The 18,461-nt window shown below is 42.0% G+C and overlaps 1 protein-coding gene across 1 annotated transcript in view; it reads right to left on the reverse strand.

Moving 5' to 3' along the window:
- The window catches only part of LOC146812218 (protein-glutamine gamma-glutamyltransferase 6-like), a 150,333-nt gene that overhangs the window by 123,597 nt on the left and 8,275 nt on the right, over positions 1-18,461 (reverse strand). Inside the window, exon 2 of the mRNA XM_085619247.1 lies at positions 4,322-4,498. Within this exon, the coding sequence (XP_085475373.1) occupies positions 4,322-4,498 (177 nt within the window). The remainder of the gene's footprint in view (positions 1-4,321; positions 4,499-18,461) is intronic.

Here is an 18,461-nt window from a genome sequence, read left to right on the forward strand (position 1 = left end):
CCCAGGGCCAAATTATGGGCGGTGTTAATGGACCTGGGGGTTCCCGCTGACATTCTCTCAATTTTGAGAAGATTGCACCAGGGGAACTTCGCAAAGGTAAGATGCGGAAGAGGAGGCACCCTATCGGAGGCTTTTCCCGTTGACAGGGGGGTCAGACAAGGATGTGTCCTTGCCCCGACCCTTTTTTGTCTTTTTGTCAACGGGATTATAGACCATCTTAACGCCCTGAGTAACATCGATGCCCCAAAGTTGGACGGCAGCAGGGTTCCTGCAATCATGTTTGCAGATGACACCCTGCTGCTTTCCAAATCCCCTATGGGACTCCAACGGGTCCTGGATGGGTTCGTGGGCTTTTGTGTGGATCGCGGTTTGGAGATCAACGCTGCCAAAACCAAATACATGATCTTCAAACCGCCCCCCTCTACACGCGCAAGTCCCTCCCTGGGGTCCTCCAGACTAGAGAGGGTTTACACTTTTGAATATCTGGGGATAGTCATTAATCAGTCTATGACCTGGGATTCACATAAAACAAGGGCAAACATGAAATTGACCCAGCTGATGGGTGGAATTGCCAGGATGACCAAAGGACTGACTTATAGGCCTTTTGGTCCACGTATTCAAATTTACAAAGTCCAGGCCAGGGGGGCGGTTACTTATGGAGCAGAAATCTGGGGGCATACGCCAACGCAGAAGCTCCAGGTAACGGAAAACACTTTTCTCAGGCAGCTGGCAGCACTGCCTGTAAGTACACCTCTCCTGCCACTCAGATTAGATTTGGGTTTAAGACCGATTTCAGAGGAGTTGGCCCTAAAACCCCTCACCCTCTGGTGCAAAATTTGGTCTTTGCCGGAACTCTCCAAATATAGAGCGGAGTTGACAGAGATTTTGCGTCTCCAAAAGAATATACAAGTACCATGGTTAAGTTATATAAAGCATACTTGTGAGTTATTAGATAGATCAGATTTGTGGTATGATCCTGAGACCACATGCCCTAGGGTCTCACGCAAACTCATCTCGAAGGCTTACCATGAGTACCACCTAAGAGGTGCCATTAAGAATGCGCGGGAGGGGTCCCACATCGCATATTTTCTCTCTTTTAAAGATTCTTACCACCTAGAGTTGACTTTTAATGATATAGGTCCGCCACTCACAAGGAAGCTTTATATGCAATGGCGTTACAATACCCTCCCCCTTAGGGCGCACACGGCACTTTGGGCACACTCAAATCACACACCCTTATGCCCCTTCTGCAAACAAATCCCAGAGACAGATTTGCATGTTATATTCTTTTGTCCACTGTACCATAGAGCAAGGATGTATTGGCTGTGCCCTCTCCTCAGGAATTTAGGTTTTAGACAGTATTCCCCTGCTCTTAGAATACTGAAGACTGATCTTTCGGCCCCAATCGTTTTTGCTGTTGCTAAATTTTTAACGTCTATGTGGTTTACACGCTCACGTCATCTCAAAATTATTCCAGAAAATGATCCATTGACCTGATTTATTTATTTTAAATTGTGTTATGTTTAAATTTCAACTGAAACATGATTTTATTTATATTGTAATGAGTTTTTACTTGTATTTTGCTGTATTCTTTTATGGTCTGAGTGACCGAAATAAAGATAAATAAAGTAAGTAAAGTTATGCTTTTTACATGTTTGCAAGAGGAATGTGTCATGTCTCTGAGATGTATGTGATATTTATTACCTATTTGTGAGGTGTGTAATGGATTTAACCAGCCTCTTATATAAGTGTGCCATTGAGGGTACATGTATGGAAGGTAAGTACTTGACTGATATTTCCTGTCTGAATAACAAATGCATGATGGATTTTACTGACTGTAAAGGTTAATATGTAATGGACACTATGAAGGATATGTACAAGAAAATGTCGGAGCACGGTGTAATGCCAAGTTTGGCAACTCCGTACTCCAACATTTTCAAAATGCATGTGTGCATTGTATTTACTAAAATATGGCACACCTCTTCATTTCCTCTATCTCTGGTGCTAAAAAGATGCCTAGCACCAGTGCAATCACCCTTGTGCCATGTTGCAAGGGTGCCTGCACTGCAGGGTCGATTGATTATATGCAGGAAGGTGTCCCTTCCTGCATATAAAACAATCTTTAAAGGTGATTTGCTGTTTCTATGTGTGCTGCAGATATCGCCACCCTAAGTCCAGGTAAAATCTGGCCTCAGTTTTTGGTGCTGCCCTATCCTTGTAAATATGGGGCATCTTCAAAAAGCAATGGGTGTTGCGGTGGAACGCACACTGCAACACCCATTACCCGCCGCTTTGCCGCGAGGGACTGTAGCAGAAAGGGACATATTTACAAGGTGCGTTAAGCCATGTTATGTGGCTTAATGCCACCTTGTAAATATGGGATATAGAGCAAAGCCACCGGAGCGTCAGAAAAAGTGGCACGCAGGTGTCGTTAGGGGCTTGTAAATATGCCACTATATGTCAAAGAGGTCAGTTTTCAATAGAGGCTGACTGCAACATTAGTGTGTCATGATAGCAGCATTTTTGGAAGTTGCCTTTGAGAAGCTTATAGCGGTGTGCAAGGTAAGTGAAGGTGAGTGTGTGATGGATGGTATCTGCCTGGGAGATGTGCATTTGAAAGACATGTTGACACTGTGTTGGGTATTAGCTGTTGTGCTATTGGTTTGTGACAGAAATGTCCTGATGCTTGGTAATGGTGTGCTTCAAATTACTTGGCTTTAAAATAAATGTGTGACAAATATCACTTTTGTGCTAAGTGACTATGGGACTGAAAGCACCATTAGCAACCAAAAGATGAACAAAATACACACTAGCATAAACAACTGGTGAGCATATTTACTAATATTTTGCATCGAGTTTGAGAGACAAAAGTGACCAAGCCAGTGCAAAATGTTTCTTTAGAATATACTTTCAAGCACAAAAGTTTATTTGATCTCAAATGTATCCTTACACTAACATCATAGCACAAGTGCGGCTTTGTGTTGCTTTATGTCACAGGGGCGTACCATGGGTGGTACATTGCTGTTCCCATACAACCACCCATGAATTTTGATGCAAAGCCCTTTCTACTAATATTTGGTGCCGGGGCATTGTGCCAAATATAATACTTCTCTGAAGCTGACATGAAAAAGGAGAAATGTTTTAATTTCTCCTAATTTGTATGTGTGCTGCACTATAGGAAACATTTTAAGGCTTGTCTAAACATAGTATTTTGTACTGGAAGGGATACCTTGGTAGATATGGTGCTGTCTTACTTTCTCTCTCTCATGCCACTCAGCATGGCAACTTTAGTTGGACTGCTGCATTGTGTGACAACTTTACAAATCTGCTCTTTATGGTTCTGACATCACCAAAGCAAAGTTGCCGGCAAAATATTGCCAATGGGAAAAAATACTTTTGGTTATAGTGGGAGTCATGTGATTTAAAATCATTGTCAGTCACAATCTTCTTGCCAAGGACAAAAGCCAAGTATATGCCATGCATAGTTTTTTAGTTTTACTTTGTTTTATATAGCGCGAACTTGACCCTAAGGTATCGGGTATCAGAGCGCTTTACACGAGCACTAGTTGCGTTGCATGTGGACACATCGAATTCATTTTTGTTATGCACGGGGAGATTAGGGGCAGATTTACAAGCCCCTTGCGCCACTTTTGCGTCACTTTTAACATGGGAAAAGTGACGCAAATGTGGCGCAAGGGGCTTATTAATATGCCCCTAAGTGATTTGCCCAGAATCACAGGATGTTGCGCGTCTTTGCCGAGACTCGAACCTGGTGGTTCCCCAGATTCGAGGTTGACCACCCTAGCCGTTAGGCCAACTCCTCTCCCCAGTTGCCATGCATAGCTGGCATTTCTTACAAGGATTTTATTAGGCCTATGTGAGGATTGGGAGACAAATCACTGTGAAAACCCTAACCAATATGTCAAATATGAAGCATGTACACGTTAAATAGTACAATCCATGAGTGAGTTGAGGATTGAATGCTATAATTTTTCTTTTCTCTGAGGCTAGTGTGTCCCTGACATTAGAGTTCAGAGGATTCCACCATTGATTTGCAACGCTATACAAAAACCCCAAAATAAATGTTTTGAAATGTAAGTGTGATGAAGACAACCAGTCTAATAGTTGAATGACTTCATGAGACGAATCACTGAACTTTGCACTCAACATAACACTCCATTTACTCATAATATACCCTGTCTGTGAGGTGAGAGCCCCAAGAAGATTGCTTGACTATGAGTAGGGGGTGTGACAGAGGTGTGATCCCTGTGACAAATGTTACTTTTTTTTGTCTGAATGTTAAGATAGTACCGATGCTCACCTGTTGACATAGTAAAATATAGTCTGTCATCAGCCACGGGTTCTCTGTTGAATTTCATAAGCACGTCGAAGGGCTGTGCCCTCCTTACAATCAGCTCTGGGTTGCTTTTGTAGTCATCACAGTGGTGAGCAATCTTATTGGATGCGAGCTGGAAGTTCACGGATAAAAGCCTGAGTGCTACAAACAAAAAAAGATTCTCATTTGAAGCAGCAAGATTGTTTTATGTAACAAAGTATGAGAGTTGCATAAAAAATAGATGAGAGTATACAGCCAATCATTTCAAAGCAGGTAGTTTTAATACACATACATACGAATACAAGCATCTATAAAAGAAAAGAGCAAAAGATCTTACTATATGCAGTACAGAGCAGAAACCAGATGCTCATCAGGCAACCAAGATGTGTTTCCAAACTACTTCGACACAGAGTGGATTTGCTGACCTGGGGAGGCTGGAGCTGAGTGACATAGTCACAGATGATGTTCACAGTACGGACGCAAAGGAAGCAAGTAGTAAAAAGTTGGGGGCAGATTTACAAGCCCCATGCGCCACATTTACTCCGCCGTTGCGTCACTTCTGTGACACAGCGGCGGCGTAAACAATGTGCCACTTTGCACCTTAATTACAACGAGACGCATCTAGGGAGATGCATCACGTTGTAAAGCCCTGCCCCACATGAAACCTGCGTTAGGTTTCAAGTGGGCGTTCCAGCGCAGGGTGGGCATTCCGTCGCAGGAACGCCTCGTAAAAGTGACGCAGTTAAATCTACAAGATTTCACTGAGTCACTTTTACGTCCATGCTACATCAAAAACCATGTGCTTGCTTGAAGCAGGCGTACGGAGTGACGCAGCATGTTAGGCATAGGGCGCCACTGAGCATTGCTGGAGCTGCGTCGTGCTTGCGACACAACTCCAGCAATGCGCCGCCCTTACGACTCAGGATGCGACACGCATTGCCCTATCCTTGCGCCACGGTGCGCCGCATTGTAAATGTTTTCAACATACATTTTGCCTCTGACACCATTGATTACAACATTTATTTTATCAACTAGTCAGTTTAATGACTGTGATCTACAAAACATTTTTTTGCTTATTAACTTTTTGGTTCGATGAACACTACTAGTTAGACAAACACTTATTGTATACAAAAGATAGTGACATATATATTTACATTTGTACAGTGACTTCGAAATGTGACAAAAAATATATACAACATACAGTCTATCAAATAGAATTGTTTTTCAAAGCTGAAGTCAAGTGTCCGAAACTATTTGATTTGTGAAACTTGAGCGGTTGGCTCCTATAGTTATCGCTGTTATTGCGGTCCTAAGCAGAGTCGGGTACTTGTGTCTATAAATGATTTCAATGAACAATGCAAGTTGCGGTCTGTCTGTGCATTTGCATTTGCTTGTGTAGAGGAGCTGGTTCTAGCTTGGTCTTCTACAAAAGGTGTTCGCGATCTCTGCTTGTGCGCCAACGCGTTTCGACCTGTGTGGATGGGGACCTGTGTGATGTTTGTGAGGTCGTCTTCAGGGCAGATGTGAAGATGGAATCGGACTTCTGTTCCTGTAATTCAATTGTAATGATATCTGATTACTCCTTGTGTCATATTTCAAGATTGTGGATGATTTAAGGGTTGTTCTGTGTCAACTTACGTTCACTCCGAGATGAGGGGCTTGTCTTCTATATGATGCCTTGTTCTGTGTACTGCCGACTGGTGGAGAATGACTTTCTTTGTATTAATCTCGTTGTTTTCTTTCTAGAAAAATTGGAAGTAAGAGGAGTTGGAATCTACATCCTCTTGAAAATGCCTGAAGCTGTGACATTATTTCTGGCAGGTTTCTAATTGCGGTGGTTTTTTTTGTTGTGACTGCTCATGCTGTTTGATTGATAGATTTCTTTTCTGCTTCTACGTGCCTTAATCGTGCTTATTTTTAAGTTGTGGTGGCGTGACCTCTATTTGTGCATGCAGAGGGTTTTTGTGGAGGAGCTCCGCTTCACAATGCCTAGGTGAACACCGTGTTGGTTACGAGTGGGAATCACGGTTCTATTCGCTGAGTGAGCATGGCCCGGTTCAGCGCGTGGTATTAGTTCCGTTTTATTTTTGGAACCTAGATTTATTTGTTCTAGAACAAATAAATCTAGGTTCCAAAAAATCCTTTTCGATTGAACACTACCCCGTTTCACACTAGCAAGTTGCACAGCTTCACAAAAAACTAAGCAACAGTCAACCTTACGCTCACAAACTTCGAGACTACACCTCACAGGTGTAAAAAGTAGAGTTCGCTCAGATCAATGACAGAAACCAAAACCCTAAGCTTCAGAGAGGAAGACATCGAAGAACTCCTAAAAAGACCATCATCGTGCAATCTAGGAAAGAATTCCACCAGTTTTGCCCAACAAACAGATTTGGAGAGAATAACGAGATTGAAGAAAAAACAGATAAGAACAGCCTTACACGGAGAAGCCCTATTAGAACACCTTAGAGCAGGCACAATACCAACAGGCCTACAAGTGAAGAACATACCCGTGATATTCACAGACCAACCGGAGTACCTTGAAGGCTTCAGCCATATTGGAACGAAATGCTCACGGGATTGGATGTTCCATTCCATTAAAACCGCTGAACGATTGAGCCTAAAAGAGTTGGAACTAATTCAAGAACTGGAAGAAGCGTTCCTAAACAATACAGCAATAGAGGACGCCAAGAACATCCTATCCAAATTGGAAAAAGAAAACACCATTTTCAAAAAGAATACTGAAGAAGCAAAAAGATTCAAACTACAGAAAGATATAATAAACTTCTCCATATCCAAAGCCTATCCCTACCTAGAAAAAGAATATTACAACCAGCCTCAAAATACTGGAATATTAAACGTATACGGAGGTAGAAGCAAGAGAAGGTTCCTTACATTCTCAGAACCCTCTTCCTCATCCGGAACATCCAGCGACAGCGAAGGCCCTACAGACACCAGAAACATTCAACAAAGGCCATTCTACCAACAGGCACCTTTTTTAGACAGAGGCAACAGCCGACCGAGAGGCCGTCCACGAGCCAACAGATGGTACAATCCCCAATCGAACCAACATCAGGGAGAGATCACAACCAGGAGGAACGTATACCGATGGTAAGGGAAGAAATAGGCTCCATATACAACCTTTCCAACGAAGTTCTCCTTCCAACCGAAATCCAAGTACTCCAAAAAGGCCTATCATTCATCCCCACGGCCAGACCAGATTTAACTCAGATGAAAATGGAAATAATTCAACTCTTCAGAAAAATGAGACTCAAAGTATTTTTCCAAGAAAGAGAAGAAATCTCTTCTCGTAACTTCTCCGGATTAAAAAATCCATCGTCTTTCTTTCCAAATTCACAAAACATGCCCGTCGAACTCTTAACTTTCGAAAAGAATGTTCTGAGAGATCTCGACAATCTAGACAGGAAGAAACCCTTCATGAAATGGAACCTGTCAAAACAAGAAACGGAAGCTCTGGACCACCTGCAACACAATAAAAATCTCATAATCAAACCGGCAGATAAGGGAGGAGGAATAGTCATCTGGCAGAGGGACAAATATGAAGCGGAAGTACATCGCCAACTAATGGACAAAAAATACTACAGGAAAACTAATGAAGATTGGAGCTCGAAAATAAAAAGGAAACTTCTTCCCATTATCGATATAGGCAAAGAAGAAGGGTGGCTGACAACGAAAGAAGCACAGTATTTGATCAACGATAATCCCAGGACACCCATTATGTATGTCCTCCCAAAAGTGCACAAAGACCCCAAAAATCCTCCTGGGAGGCCCATAATCTCAGGAGTAAATTCGATACTGGAGAGACCAGCAAAATATGTGGACACTTTTTTGAAACCACTGATCAAAGACACTCCGAGTTACGTGAAAGACACCATGCAGGCCATCACCACGCTCGAAAATTTTCCCTTCGACAAAGATAATGAAATCCTTGTAACCTTGGACATTGTCAGCCTATACTCAAATATTCCCCAAGAAGAAGGTCTAGAAGCAATACAAGTTTTCCTGGATAAAAGAGTCCGACCGCACACAGTGCCAACAAACCATCTTGTCCAATTAGCACAAATCTGCCTTAGGAACAACTTTTTTTCCTTCAATGATACCCAATATCTACAGGTCACAGGAACCGCGATGGGTTGTCCCTTCGCTCCAGAAATGGCCATAATGTTCATGGCCCTATATGAGGAAAAATGGGTGTATAATAACAACCCATACGACGGCCACATAAAAATGTGGCGTCGTTACATCGATGATGTTTTCCTCCTTTGGAGAGGTGAGATACAAGATCTAGAAGCGTTTGTGACATGGCTAAACAACAGGAGTCCAAACATTCAATTTACCATGAACCATCACAAAACAGAAATGAATTTTTTGGACCTACTCATCAGACATGAGGATGGTCATCTCTACACAACTCTGTACACCAAAAAAACAGACAGAAACACATTTCTCGACTTCTCAAGTTTCCACCAACGTAACCTACGCGAGAATCTCCCTTACAGTCAATTTCTGCGAATTAGGAGAAACTGTTCGAAAAAAGAAGACTACTTCGAGAACGCTAGCCTCCTAATGGAGAAATTACAAAAAAGGAACTACCCAAAAAACTTCTGAAAAGAGCACTAAAAAGGGCATGGTACACGCCCAGAGATTCCCTTCTATCTCCAAGACCAGACAAAACAAACCCCAAACTGGTATGCGTCACCACTTTTTCAAACAGAACAAATGATATGCAAAAGATCATTCGAAAAAACTGGGATACAGTAAAAGGAATTCAACCATTCGCACAGATACCAATTTTTGCCCTCAAAAAAAACACCAGCATAAGAGAAAAATTGGTACGTGCAAACACCAACTACAAACAACCTGGGACATCATTGAGATCCTTGCTTTCATTACCACCGATAAAAGGCCACAAAAAATGCGGTACATGCGTATCATGCGACAGCACAATAGAAGGTACAAAGTTTGAGTATGGGCCAAAGTACTTGATTCATGAAGACTTCACCAACTGTAACACACAAAACGTCATCTATTGTGTCTTATGCCCATGTAAACTGGCCTATATCGGAAAAACGACACAACCTGTGAAAAACCGCATCTCACAACATCGTTCAAGAATCAAGTGCAAAACTCACAATGCACCAATGGTGTCCCACTGGATTGAAAAAAACCACAGTATAAATGAACTAAAGTGGACAGTTCTACGTCATATCAAAAGCAAGAACGTAGACGCAACCCTTTCGAAAGTGGAAGCCAAAACTATAATGTTCCTAGGTACCATAGATAATGGACTAAACGAAATGACAGAAATATCAAACATCATCTGATAGGGGCCAGACATGTCACCTCTCTGAAAAATAAAGCAGGACATCGCAATATCCAATGTATATCATTATTGAACAACCAACACCGGTCAAAAGATAAATCACATCTGATGCCACATGAACTCGTGTACAACTGGAGACACTTTTATACACCTAATATCCAGCAGCCACATAATAACAGTAGACAATGACTACCTGCAGTCCCAGGAAGGAACGAACAGACGAAACATAGCGCAAGGAAGCGAAAGGCTAAAAAGAAGAACACGCTAATAAAAACATGACTGCTACACATAAAAAATCATGCGTCTGAAAACAGCCCAAAGCGCACCTCATAAGATGCATCAGACCCGGGAGCGGCTCAATAAAGTTTCTTTCGATTTGAATCTGGAGGCAGAGCAACAAAATGATCACCATGACTACAAACACACCTCCAAGCCATGACAGACACGCTGCACGTCAACGTACTGGAATTCCGCATGAATTCATCGATCGAAAGAGCGCCCTTCAACTAAAAATATAAGCCAGTAAAAACGGACCAACCACTTCAACCAACGCAGTGGATAAATACCATCAGCAATTTATATTGTGAAAAGGCGTCACCAAAATAGCTGTTTATTTCAAAAACAGTGCCTGCGAGTGACAACAACCCGGTAACCATGACCACGACACACCCCCAAGTCAAAAACAGCTGCAACCTGGAGCACGCAGCGCGCCAATACGTGGCATTCTCATATAAATCCACCAATCGCAATAGCGCTATCAACAACTTCGAGGAAACGCCAGAAGATTGTCAGCAGCCGCAAAGGAGAGAGGAGACAGGAGACACCGGAGCGCCGAAGAAGCGGACCAAAATACTCACAATCCAAAAAGGTACGGAACAGCATGCCCCCACGAGCTATGTGTAAACAGCATACCGTCTTTTTAAATAAAACTGAACTAATACCACGCGCTGAACCGGGCCATGCTCACTCAGCGAATAGAACCGTGATTCCCACTCGTAACCAACACGGTGTTCACCTAGGCATTGTGAAGCGGAGCTCCTCCACAAAAACCCTCTGCATGCACAAATAGAGGTCACGCCACCACAACTTAAAAATAAGCACGATTAAGGCACGTAGAAGCAGAAAAGAAATCTATCAATCAAACAGCATGAGCAGTCACAACAAAAAAAACCACCGCAATTAGAAACCTGCCAGAAATAATGTCACAGCTTCAGGCATTTTCAAGAGGATGTAGATTCCAACTCCTCTTACTTCCAATTTTTCTAGAAAGAAAACAACGAGATTAATACAAAGAAAGTCATTCTCCACCAGTCGGCAGTACACAGAACAAGGCATCATATAGAAGACAAGCCCCTCATCTCGGAGTGAACGTAAGTTGACACAGAACAACCCTTAGATCATCCACAATCTTGAAATATGACACAAGGAGTAATCAGATATCATTACAATTGAATTACAGGAACAGAAGTCCGATTCCATCTTCACATCTGCCCTGAAGACGACCTCACAAACATCACACAGGTCCCCATCCACACAGGTCGAAACGCGTTGGCGCACAAGCAGAGATCGCGAACACCTTTTGTAGAAGACCAAGCTAGAACCAGCTCCTCTACACAAGCAAATGCAAATGCACAGACAGACCGCAACTTGCATTGTTCATTGAAATCATTTATAGACACAAGTACCCGACTCTGCTTAGGACCGCAATAACAGCGATAACTATAGGAGCCAACCGCTCAAGTTTCACAAATCAAATAGTTTCGGACACTTGACTTCAGCTTTGAAAAACAATTCTATTTGATAGACTGTATGTTGTATATATTTTTTGTCACATTTCGAAGTCACTGTACAAATGTAAATATATATGTCACTATCTTTTGTATACAATAAGTGTTTGTCTAACTAGTAGTGTTCATCGAACCAAAAAGTTAATAAGCAAAAAAATGTTTTGTAGATCACAGTCATTAAACTGACTAGTTGATAAAATAAATGTTGTAATCAATGGTGTCAGAGGCAAAATGTATGTTGAAAACAGTTAGTCCAGATTCCAGCCTCCGTTACACCATATTGAATCTCCCCCCACTTTCTTATCCGCATTGTAAATGTGACGCATTCGTGGTGGCGCAGGGAGGGAATTGCGTGTCGCATCTTTTCCGGCACATACCTGCTGATTTGCAGAGATGTGCCAGAACTCGTAAATCTGCCCCTAGGAGTCCAGGGGATCAAACTGTAGTTCCCCATGTCCATCTGTGTTTATGAGTGTGACTGTCTCTGTTTGTGTGTGTGTGTGTGCATCTGTGTGAATGAGTCTGCTGTCTGTGTGTGCCGGTGTATGTGTGTGTATAAGAAATTGGGTTATTGGTTGAGGATGGTGGAAGCCTCACTCAAGCAACAACCACAATCCTTGTCAGGGTGAAATACAAAAGTTGTTAATTAACCTGTGCTTGACCTTCTGGTAGCTTGGCACAAAGCAGTCTGGCTTAACTTAGCAGCAATGTGTGAAGTATTTATGCAGCACACAAACAGTAATAAAGTAAACAAATAACACAAGAAAAACTCCAAACCAATTTAGAAAAATAGAGTAAAGTTTAATAAACAAAATAATACCAGGGCGACAAAAATCCGATCAGTAGAACTGGAGATATTCAATTGCAATTTTTTAAGTGAAAATAGTGCCTAAAAGCACAAAGCACCACCAGCGGTCATCTGCCTGCACTAGACGGGGGGGTCACAAGTTCAGGCCGACCACGATAGACTGCAGGTCAGATGCAGGGACCAGGTTAATCCTGCTGTAAAGCTACTTCGTCAAATTTGGCACAAATGTGCTTTGTTGGAGGCCCCAAGTAGAAGACTGACTGTCGCAGATGTGAAAGCCCAAACTTCAGGATTTTCAACTTTTCTTTAGGAGGGGCACAAGCTGATGGCAGTTTAGGGTCCAGGACCTGGAAATGCACATCTTAGGGATCAGGACTCACTGCAGCAGAGGCCAGCAGGGCTCAGGCAAGTCCCGTTGCATGTCGAAGCAGGCCCAGTTACAACAAGTCAGCTGGGAATTTGCAATGAGGCCTCTGGAGCTTGTTTTGTCCCTGTAGTTTGGAGCTAAGCCAACTGGACCTTGGGGTCATCCTGGTTAGCCTGGAATAAAGGCAAGCAGGTCCAACCCTCCGTCTCAGGAAGTGAGGCAGTCTTTCAAGCAGCAAGACAGTCCTCTGGCGACAGGGCAGTGTTTCCTCTCTAACATCCACAGGTCCAGGAGTGTTTTGATGAGTCGCTCTGGATTTCCAATATTTATACCTGATGCCAGTTTTTGTGTGGGGGACTCCCTATCTTACTCCCACATCTGGTTCTGGAAAGTTCTTCTGCTTACCATCTCAGGTCTCCAAACTCTCGGGGTGTGACAAATGGCAGGGCAGGACTGGTATAAGTTTCTTTTGAGTGGACAGGACGCAAAGCTCTTTAAAATTCATTTGAGGCTGGGTATAGCCCCTCACCTTCATCCTGCCAGGATGGCTCATCCTGTCCACACCTAAGCCCCCTTTGTGTCATTGTCTGAGAGGAATACAGAAATACCAACAGCAGAGCCATTCACAGTCATGTGACCCAAGACACTGGCAGAAGGCACAAATGGTTGCATCAAGAAAATGTCAGTCAGTCAGTCAAAATCCCTTTATTCGGTTAATTAAAACCATAAAAGCATACTACAGAATAAACAGTAATATGATATAGGCTTACACCAAGAATAGTACACAAACTTCCTAATCAAGGTAAACAAACAATTCATCAAGTACATCTTTAAAATTGATTATAAAAAAATAATTGCTATATTCTAGATCATGGGAGGCACTCTCTCTTTTTTTTCCTTTTTCTGACTACAGCTGTTAAAAAACTCGCAATTTTAAAAGTTTCCCAGACATAAGTCAGCATCTGTAAATATATAAGCGCTGGTTTCGCCTGTAAAAATCCTTCGCCCTTTAAAATTGAAAAATTAAATGTTTCCGACTGTGCAAAAAATGCTCGCAAAACAAGACAAACTGCAATGTGACCTGTTTGGAGAAATTGTCACATGTAAAGACACCCAAGTCCTCCTCCCTTCTCCATCCCTGAGGTTTGGCAAGTAAAAGATTTAACTGATTCAGCCTAAATCTTGCTAAAAGGAAACAATGATTCGGGTTGTTTACTACATTTAAATAGGGTACAATTGTACAAGAGGTTTTTAATAATTAATGGGCACGGACCGTTGGATTTACCAGTTCCCGGCCTCTCTTTCCATTAGTGCCATATATTGGTAAGATTTCTTAACCCACAACATAGCTCCCTTCATTAGATTATCTGGGGAATTAAATTATTCAGGCCGCCCTAATTGCACTGCAAGCCTTTTCACATAACTCAACCAGGGGATACTACTTGCTTGGTCTAAAGCTAAACAGTCGCGCATAATTTTGCGATTCAATTCAAGTTCAGGGTTTATTTATGTTGCTATCCATTTGAGACGAGGTGCCATTCCAATTAGGTCTGCCACAAGACCTACGCCAGTCTCCTGATTAATTATGTATGATGGTGTTGATTGTGGCACCATAGCAGACTTCTTAGAAATTTGTTTTCAACTATTTGGATATCCTTAGCTTCTTTATATCCCCATATATCAGAGCCGTAATTTGAGATAGCAATGCATTTAGCTCTGTATATATTTAACAGTGCTTGTATTGGTTTTGCCCCTAGCCTATGTGCAAAGCTAAGGACCGCTGATGTGGATCTGGCCATTACATTTCATTTTGCATTAATTTGAGGGACCCATGTACCCCTATCGTCAAATAGGACGCCTAAATAAGTAAATGTAGTAACCCTGGTTATCTCGTTTCCTTCACAATGAAGTGTTTTAGGCCTTCTGGGCTTGCAGTCAATTATCATTGTATGGGATTTTGTAAAGTTTACACTTAAGTCCAAGGATCTCATAAAAACAGCAAAGGAAGGTAAAAAACACTGTAAGCCAACCGCAGTTCTAGCTAATAAGGCAGCGTCGTCCACATATAGGAGACCTGGGATCAGCCGTTCCCCCACACTTGGAATGTCTTTTCTGGCTTCCCCTAAGACTGAGTCTGAGTTGTTGATGTATAAGGTAAAAAGTAGGGGGGCTAAAATGCATCCCTGCCTACTCTATTTATAATGCGTATTTCCTGGGTACAATTCCCCCTTTGATCAGATCTCACTGTGGCTGTCAGATCCCTATGCAGATCAGCAAGGAAGTAAACAATGTTCTTGGCCACGCCTAATTTAATTAATATTGCCCATAGCCTGGATCTATTCACCCAGTCAAAGGCCGAGGAAAGATCCACGAATGCCAAATACAGTGTCCCCATTCTTGGCGATGGTATACTTCCCAACTAGTAGGAGCAAATTCAGACACTGATCCGTGGTCTCCCTCCCTTTCCTGAAACCGTATTGCAAATTTGAAAGTGTGTTGGTTTCATTTAACTAATCAGTAACTTTACTAAGTACCACTCTTCCAAGCACCTCCACTGCTGAATCTATAAGTGAGATTGGCCTGTAGCACCTTGGATCCCCTCTGTTACCCTTTTTAAAAACTGGGATGATAATTGACTCAGACCATGATCTAGGCAGGCCAAATTTCCAGGCCATATTAAAAACATGAACGAAAAAATTTGACCATAATGTCACGTTAGATTAAAAAAGATCGTCCGGGACACCATTTGGTCCAGGAGCCTTATTGCTTGTCATTTGGTTTATAGCCTCTGCAACTTCTGTTTCTATAAAAACCAGGGTATATACCTCAGCCTCAAACAATGTACCTAGGGGTCCTTGGGTCTCCTGGTCGCCATATATATGTTTAAAATGATTAAACCACTCCTGCTCTGGTATATTGCATTCCAGAGGGCTACCCTTAGTTTCCTGGAAAAATGGTTTATTAACAATTTCCCAGAACTTAGCACTATTTTTAATAATGTCTATTGACAAAAGATCATTCCACGCCTCATTTTTAATCTCAGATTTGTTTGTATTTATGGCCAACTTATAGGTTTTCCTAAGGGCTGCTATTACAATTTTATCTTGTGGTTTATGTTTTAGGGCCACCAGAAACCTTTGGTGGGCAACTGTACAATTATGGTCAAACCATCTCTCCCCTTTATTCAGAAATTCCTTATGCAGACGTTTAGGGTCACAGGCCACCTGGTTACAGATTTTAGCGTAAGCTATGAGGATATCTTTGTCCCTTAAATTATCATCTAGACATAGATCAATCTCCACTCCAGCAGTGTTCAGTAAGTTCTCGTGAAAATCCTCCGGCACTACCTTACACCACTTGGTCGGGCTTGGTGTTTTGTCTTTAAATTAATAGTGGGGACACATCTATTTGATTTTAAGTTGTTCTTAATACCCCCTGCGAGTGTAATATGTATAGGGTTGTGGTCACTAAAATATGACCATGTAGTTGTATATCCTATCACCAGGGGTGTCAAGGCAGTATTTCTAAAAATATAATCAATAGTGGAATTAATTCCCCTTCCTTTAAAAGTTGGAATGTCATCACTATCAAGCGAGGTATTAGGATATGGTAAACCAAATTCCGCTAGGGTACCCTCCAAGAATCCACCTTGCTGTGAATGTTCAAAATGTGTTTCTAAATGATTACCGGGCCTAAACTGTTAGTAACGTGACAGTTTAATGGGCATCAATGTACATTAAAATCTCCTAAAACAATAACCGAATAAGGTGTAACTTGCTTTCCGCTTCAAGACTCAAGGAAACAATCCAGACTAGTCAAATGTTCATTTGCAGCAATTCTGTCAAATGAGTTATAAAAATTAACAATAAGAATTTTGGGTGCATTAGTAGGCGTAATCTATACTGCTAGACAGTTTAATGAACCTGAGTCCAATTTACAGTGGTTTACTATAACCTTTAATTAAGGTGATTAGGGTTATTAAACCTCCCTTTGCCCTACCAGCTACAGATGGCCTTGCTGGCTCAAAATAGGTTGCGTAACCATCCATCCAGAATTTAGTTTCGGTTTCCCAGGACTCTTGAAGCCCAATTCCATCATACTCTTTTAAAAAACCTTTCCACCTTTCATCGTCAATCTTGTTTTTTAGTCCTGCTATGTTCCAACTTAGTATCTTGGCTTGCTCCCCTGTGTTAGCCTCCTGCACCTGTATAGGTTTGGTAGTATGGTCCATATGACTATCTCTAACTTGCCCTTGCATAGGGGAACGAGAGATGAGTCAATCAGTGCTATCCAATTGGCTCAATGGGGCTCATCTATTTGCAGTTTCAAACCTACTCTCTTTGACCCTTTCTTCTGCTACAGCAGCATAAGATGGATAACATTTGAGTGGGATAATGGTGTTTATCAGAAGGGGCTGGCCATCATGGTGCTTAGTTCTGGCAATAGACTTATAGGTCCATTCTCCTGCTATATGTCTTTGCGGTCCCTTCCAGTCTCTGACCCGTTCCCCGTTTATAAAGCCTCAAGGTGCTAAGAGATGACAATCACGGCTACGGCCGCACAGGAGGCTGAGACTTGTGGTCCTGTCCCCTCTCCCCTCCAGCAGCATAACCAAACACCAAAGAGCCAGTCAACAGGGCTTCCCACGCTGCGGGAGCCCGCAGGTGAATTTATAGCGCCTCCAGGCACTAAGAGATGACGATTGCGACTACGGCCGCATTGGAGGCTGGGACTAGTGGTCCTGTCCCATCTCCCCTCTAGCAGCAACTCCAAACGCCAAAGAGCCGGTAAACAGGGCTTCCCCAGAAAATGTCAAATTTATAAAAGTGTCATTTTCAAAACTGTGACCTAAAATCTTACATTACCATTAAAGAGGATTTAAAAATTACAATTTATTTGAGTGTAAAGAGCATATCTCTATCAGCTCCCATCCACAGATAGCACTTATTAAATATAATAAAGTAACTCAGTGTTCGTCAATTGGAGAGATATGATATGTATTACAGCAGGGAAAAACAACTTGAGGGGTTTTTCATTGCCAGGACATGTAAAACTGAAGTACACATGTCTTACTTTTTACATACAATGCACCCTGCCCTATGAGACTTTAGGGTCTACCTTAGTGGTGACTTACAGGTATTAAAAAGGAAGGTGTAGGTCTTGCAAAAGGTTTATTTTGCCAGGGTGAAATTGTGGTTTCAAACTGCACTACAGACTTCAATGGCAGCCCAGAGGCAAGTTTTACAATGCTACTATGTTCATTGGCACAATGAGTGCTGAAGACCCACTTATAGCATTTCATTTACGAGCCCTGGGTACATGTAGTACCATTTACCATGGACATACAAATAAATTAAACGTGGCAATTAAGTGTAGACCAATTTTGTTATGTTTGAAGGAGAGAGCACAAGCCCTTAAACAGTGTTTAGCATTGGTAAATTGCTCAGAATCCTAAAGCCAATAGAAGCAAACTCAGCAAATTAGGAGGGGTGAAGGCAAAAAGTCTGGGGGAATACAACACCAACAATTTCAGGTCTGACTGTGTGTCTTTCTACGTTCTTGTGTGTCAATATGTGTGTGAGTGACTGTATGTCTATGTGCTTGTCTCAGTGTATTTGTGTCGGTGTCTGAGTTTTCTTGAAGGACATATTTTGTAATCAATTCACATAGATCCATGTGCAAGGTGTCCTTATCACACCTTTTTGTCCTGGCCTTTTGTTTTGATCAATAATTCTACATCCTTGTTTAGAAGCTTCCTCTATTTAAAAACATTACTAGAACTATTTGTATAATACCCTGAATTTCAATCTTTTGTATTT

Source organism: Triturus cristatus, chromosome 7 (genome assembly GCF_964204655.1).
Source record: "Triturus cristatus chromosome 7, aTriCri1.1, whole genome shotgun sequence".
Lineage (NCBI taxonomy): Eukaryota > Metazoa > Chordata > Amphibia > Caudata > Salamandridae > Triturus > Triturus cristatus.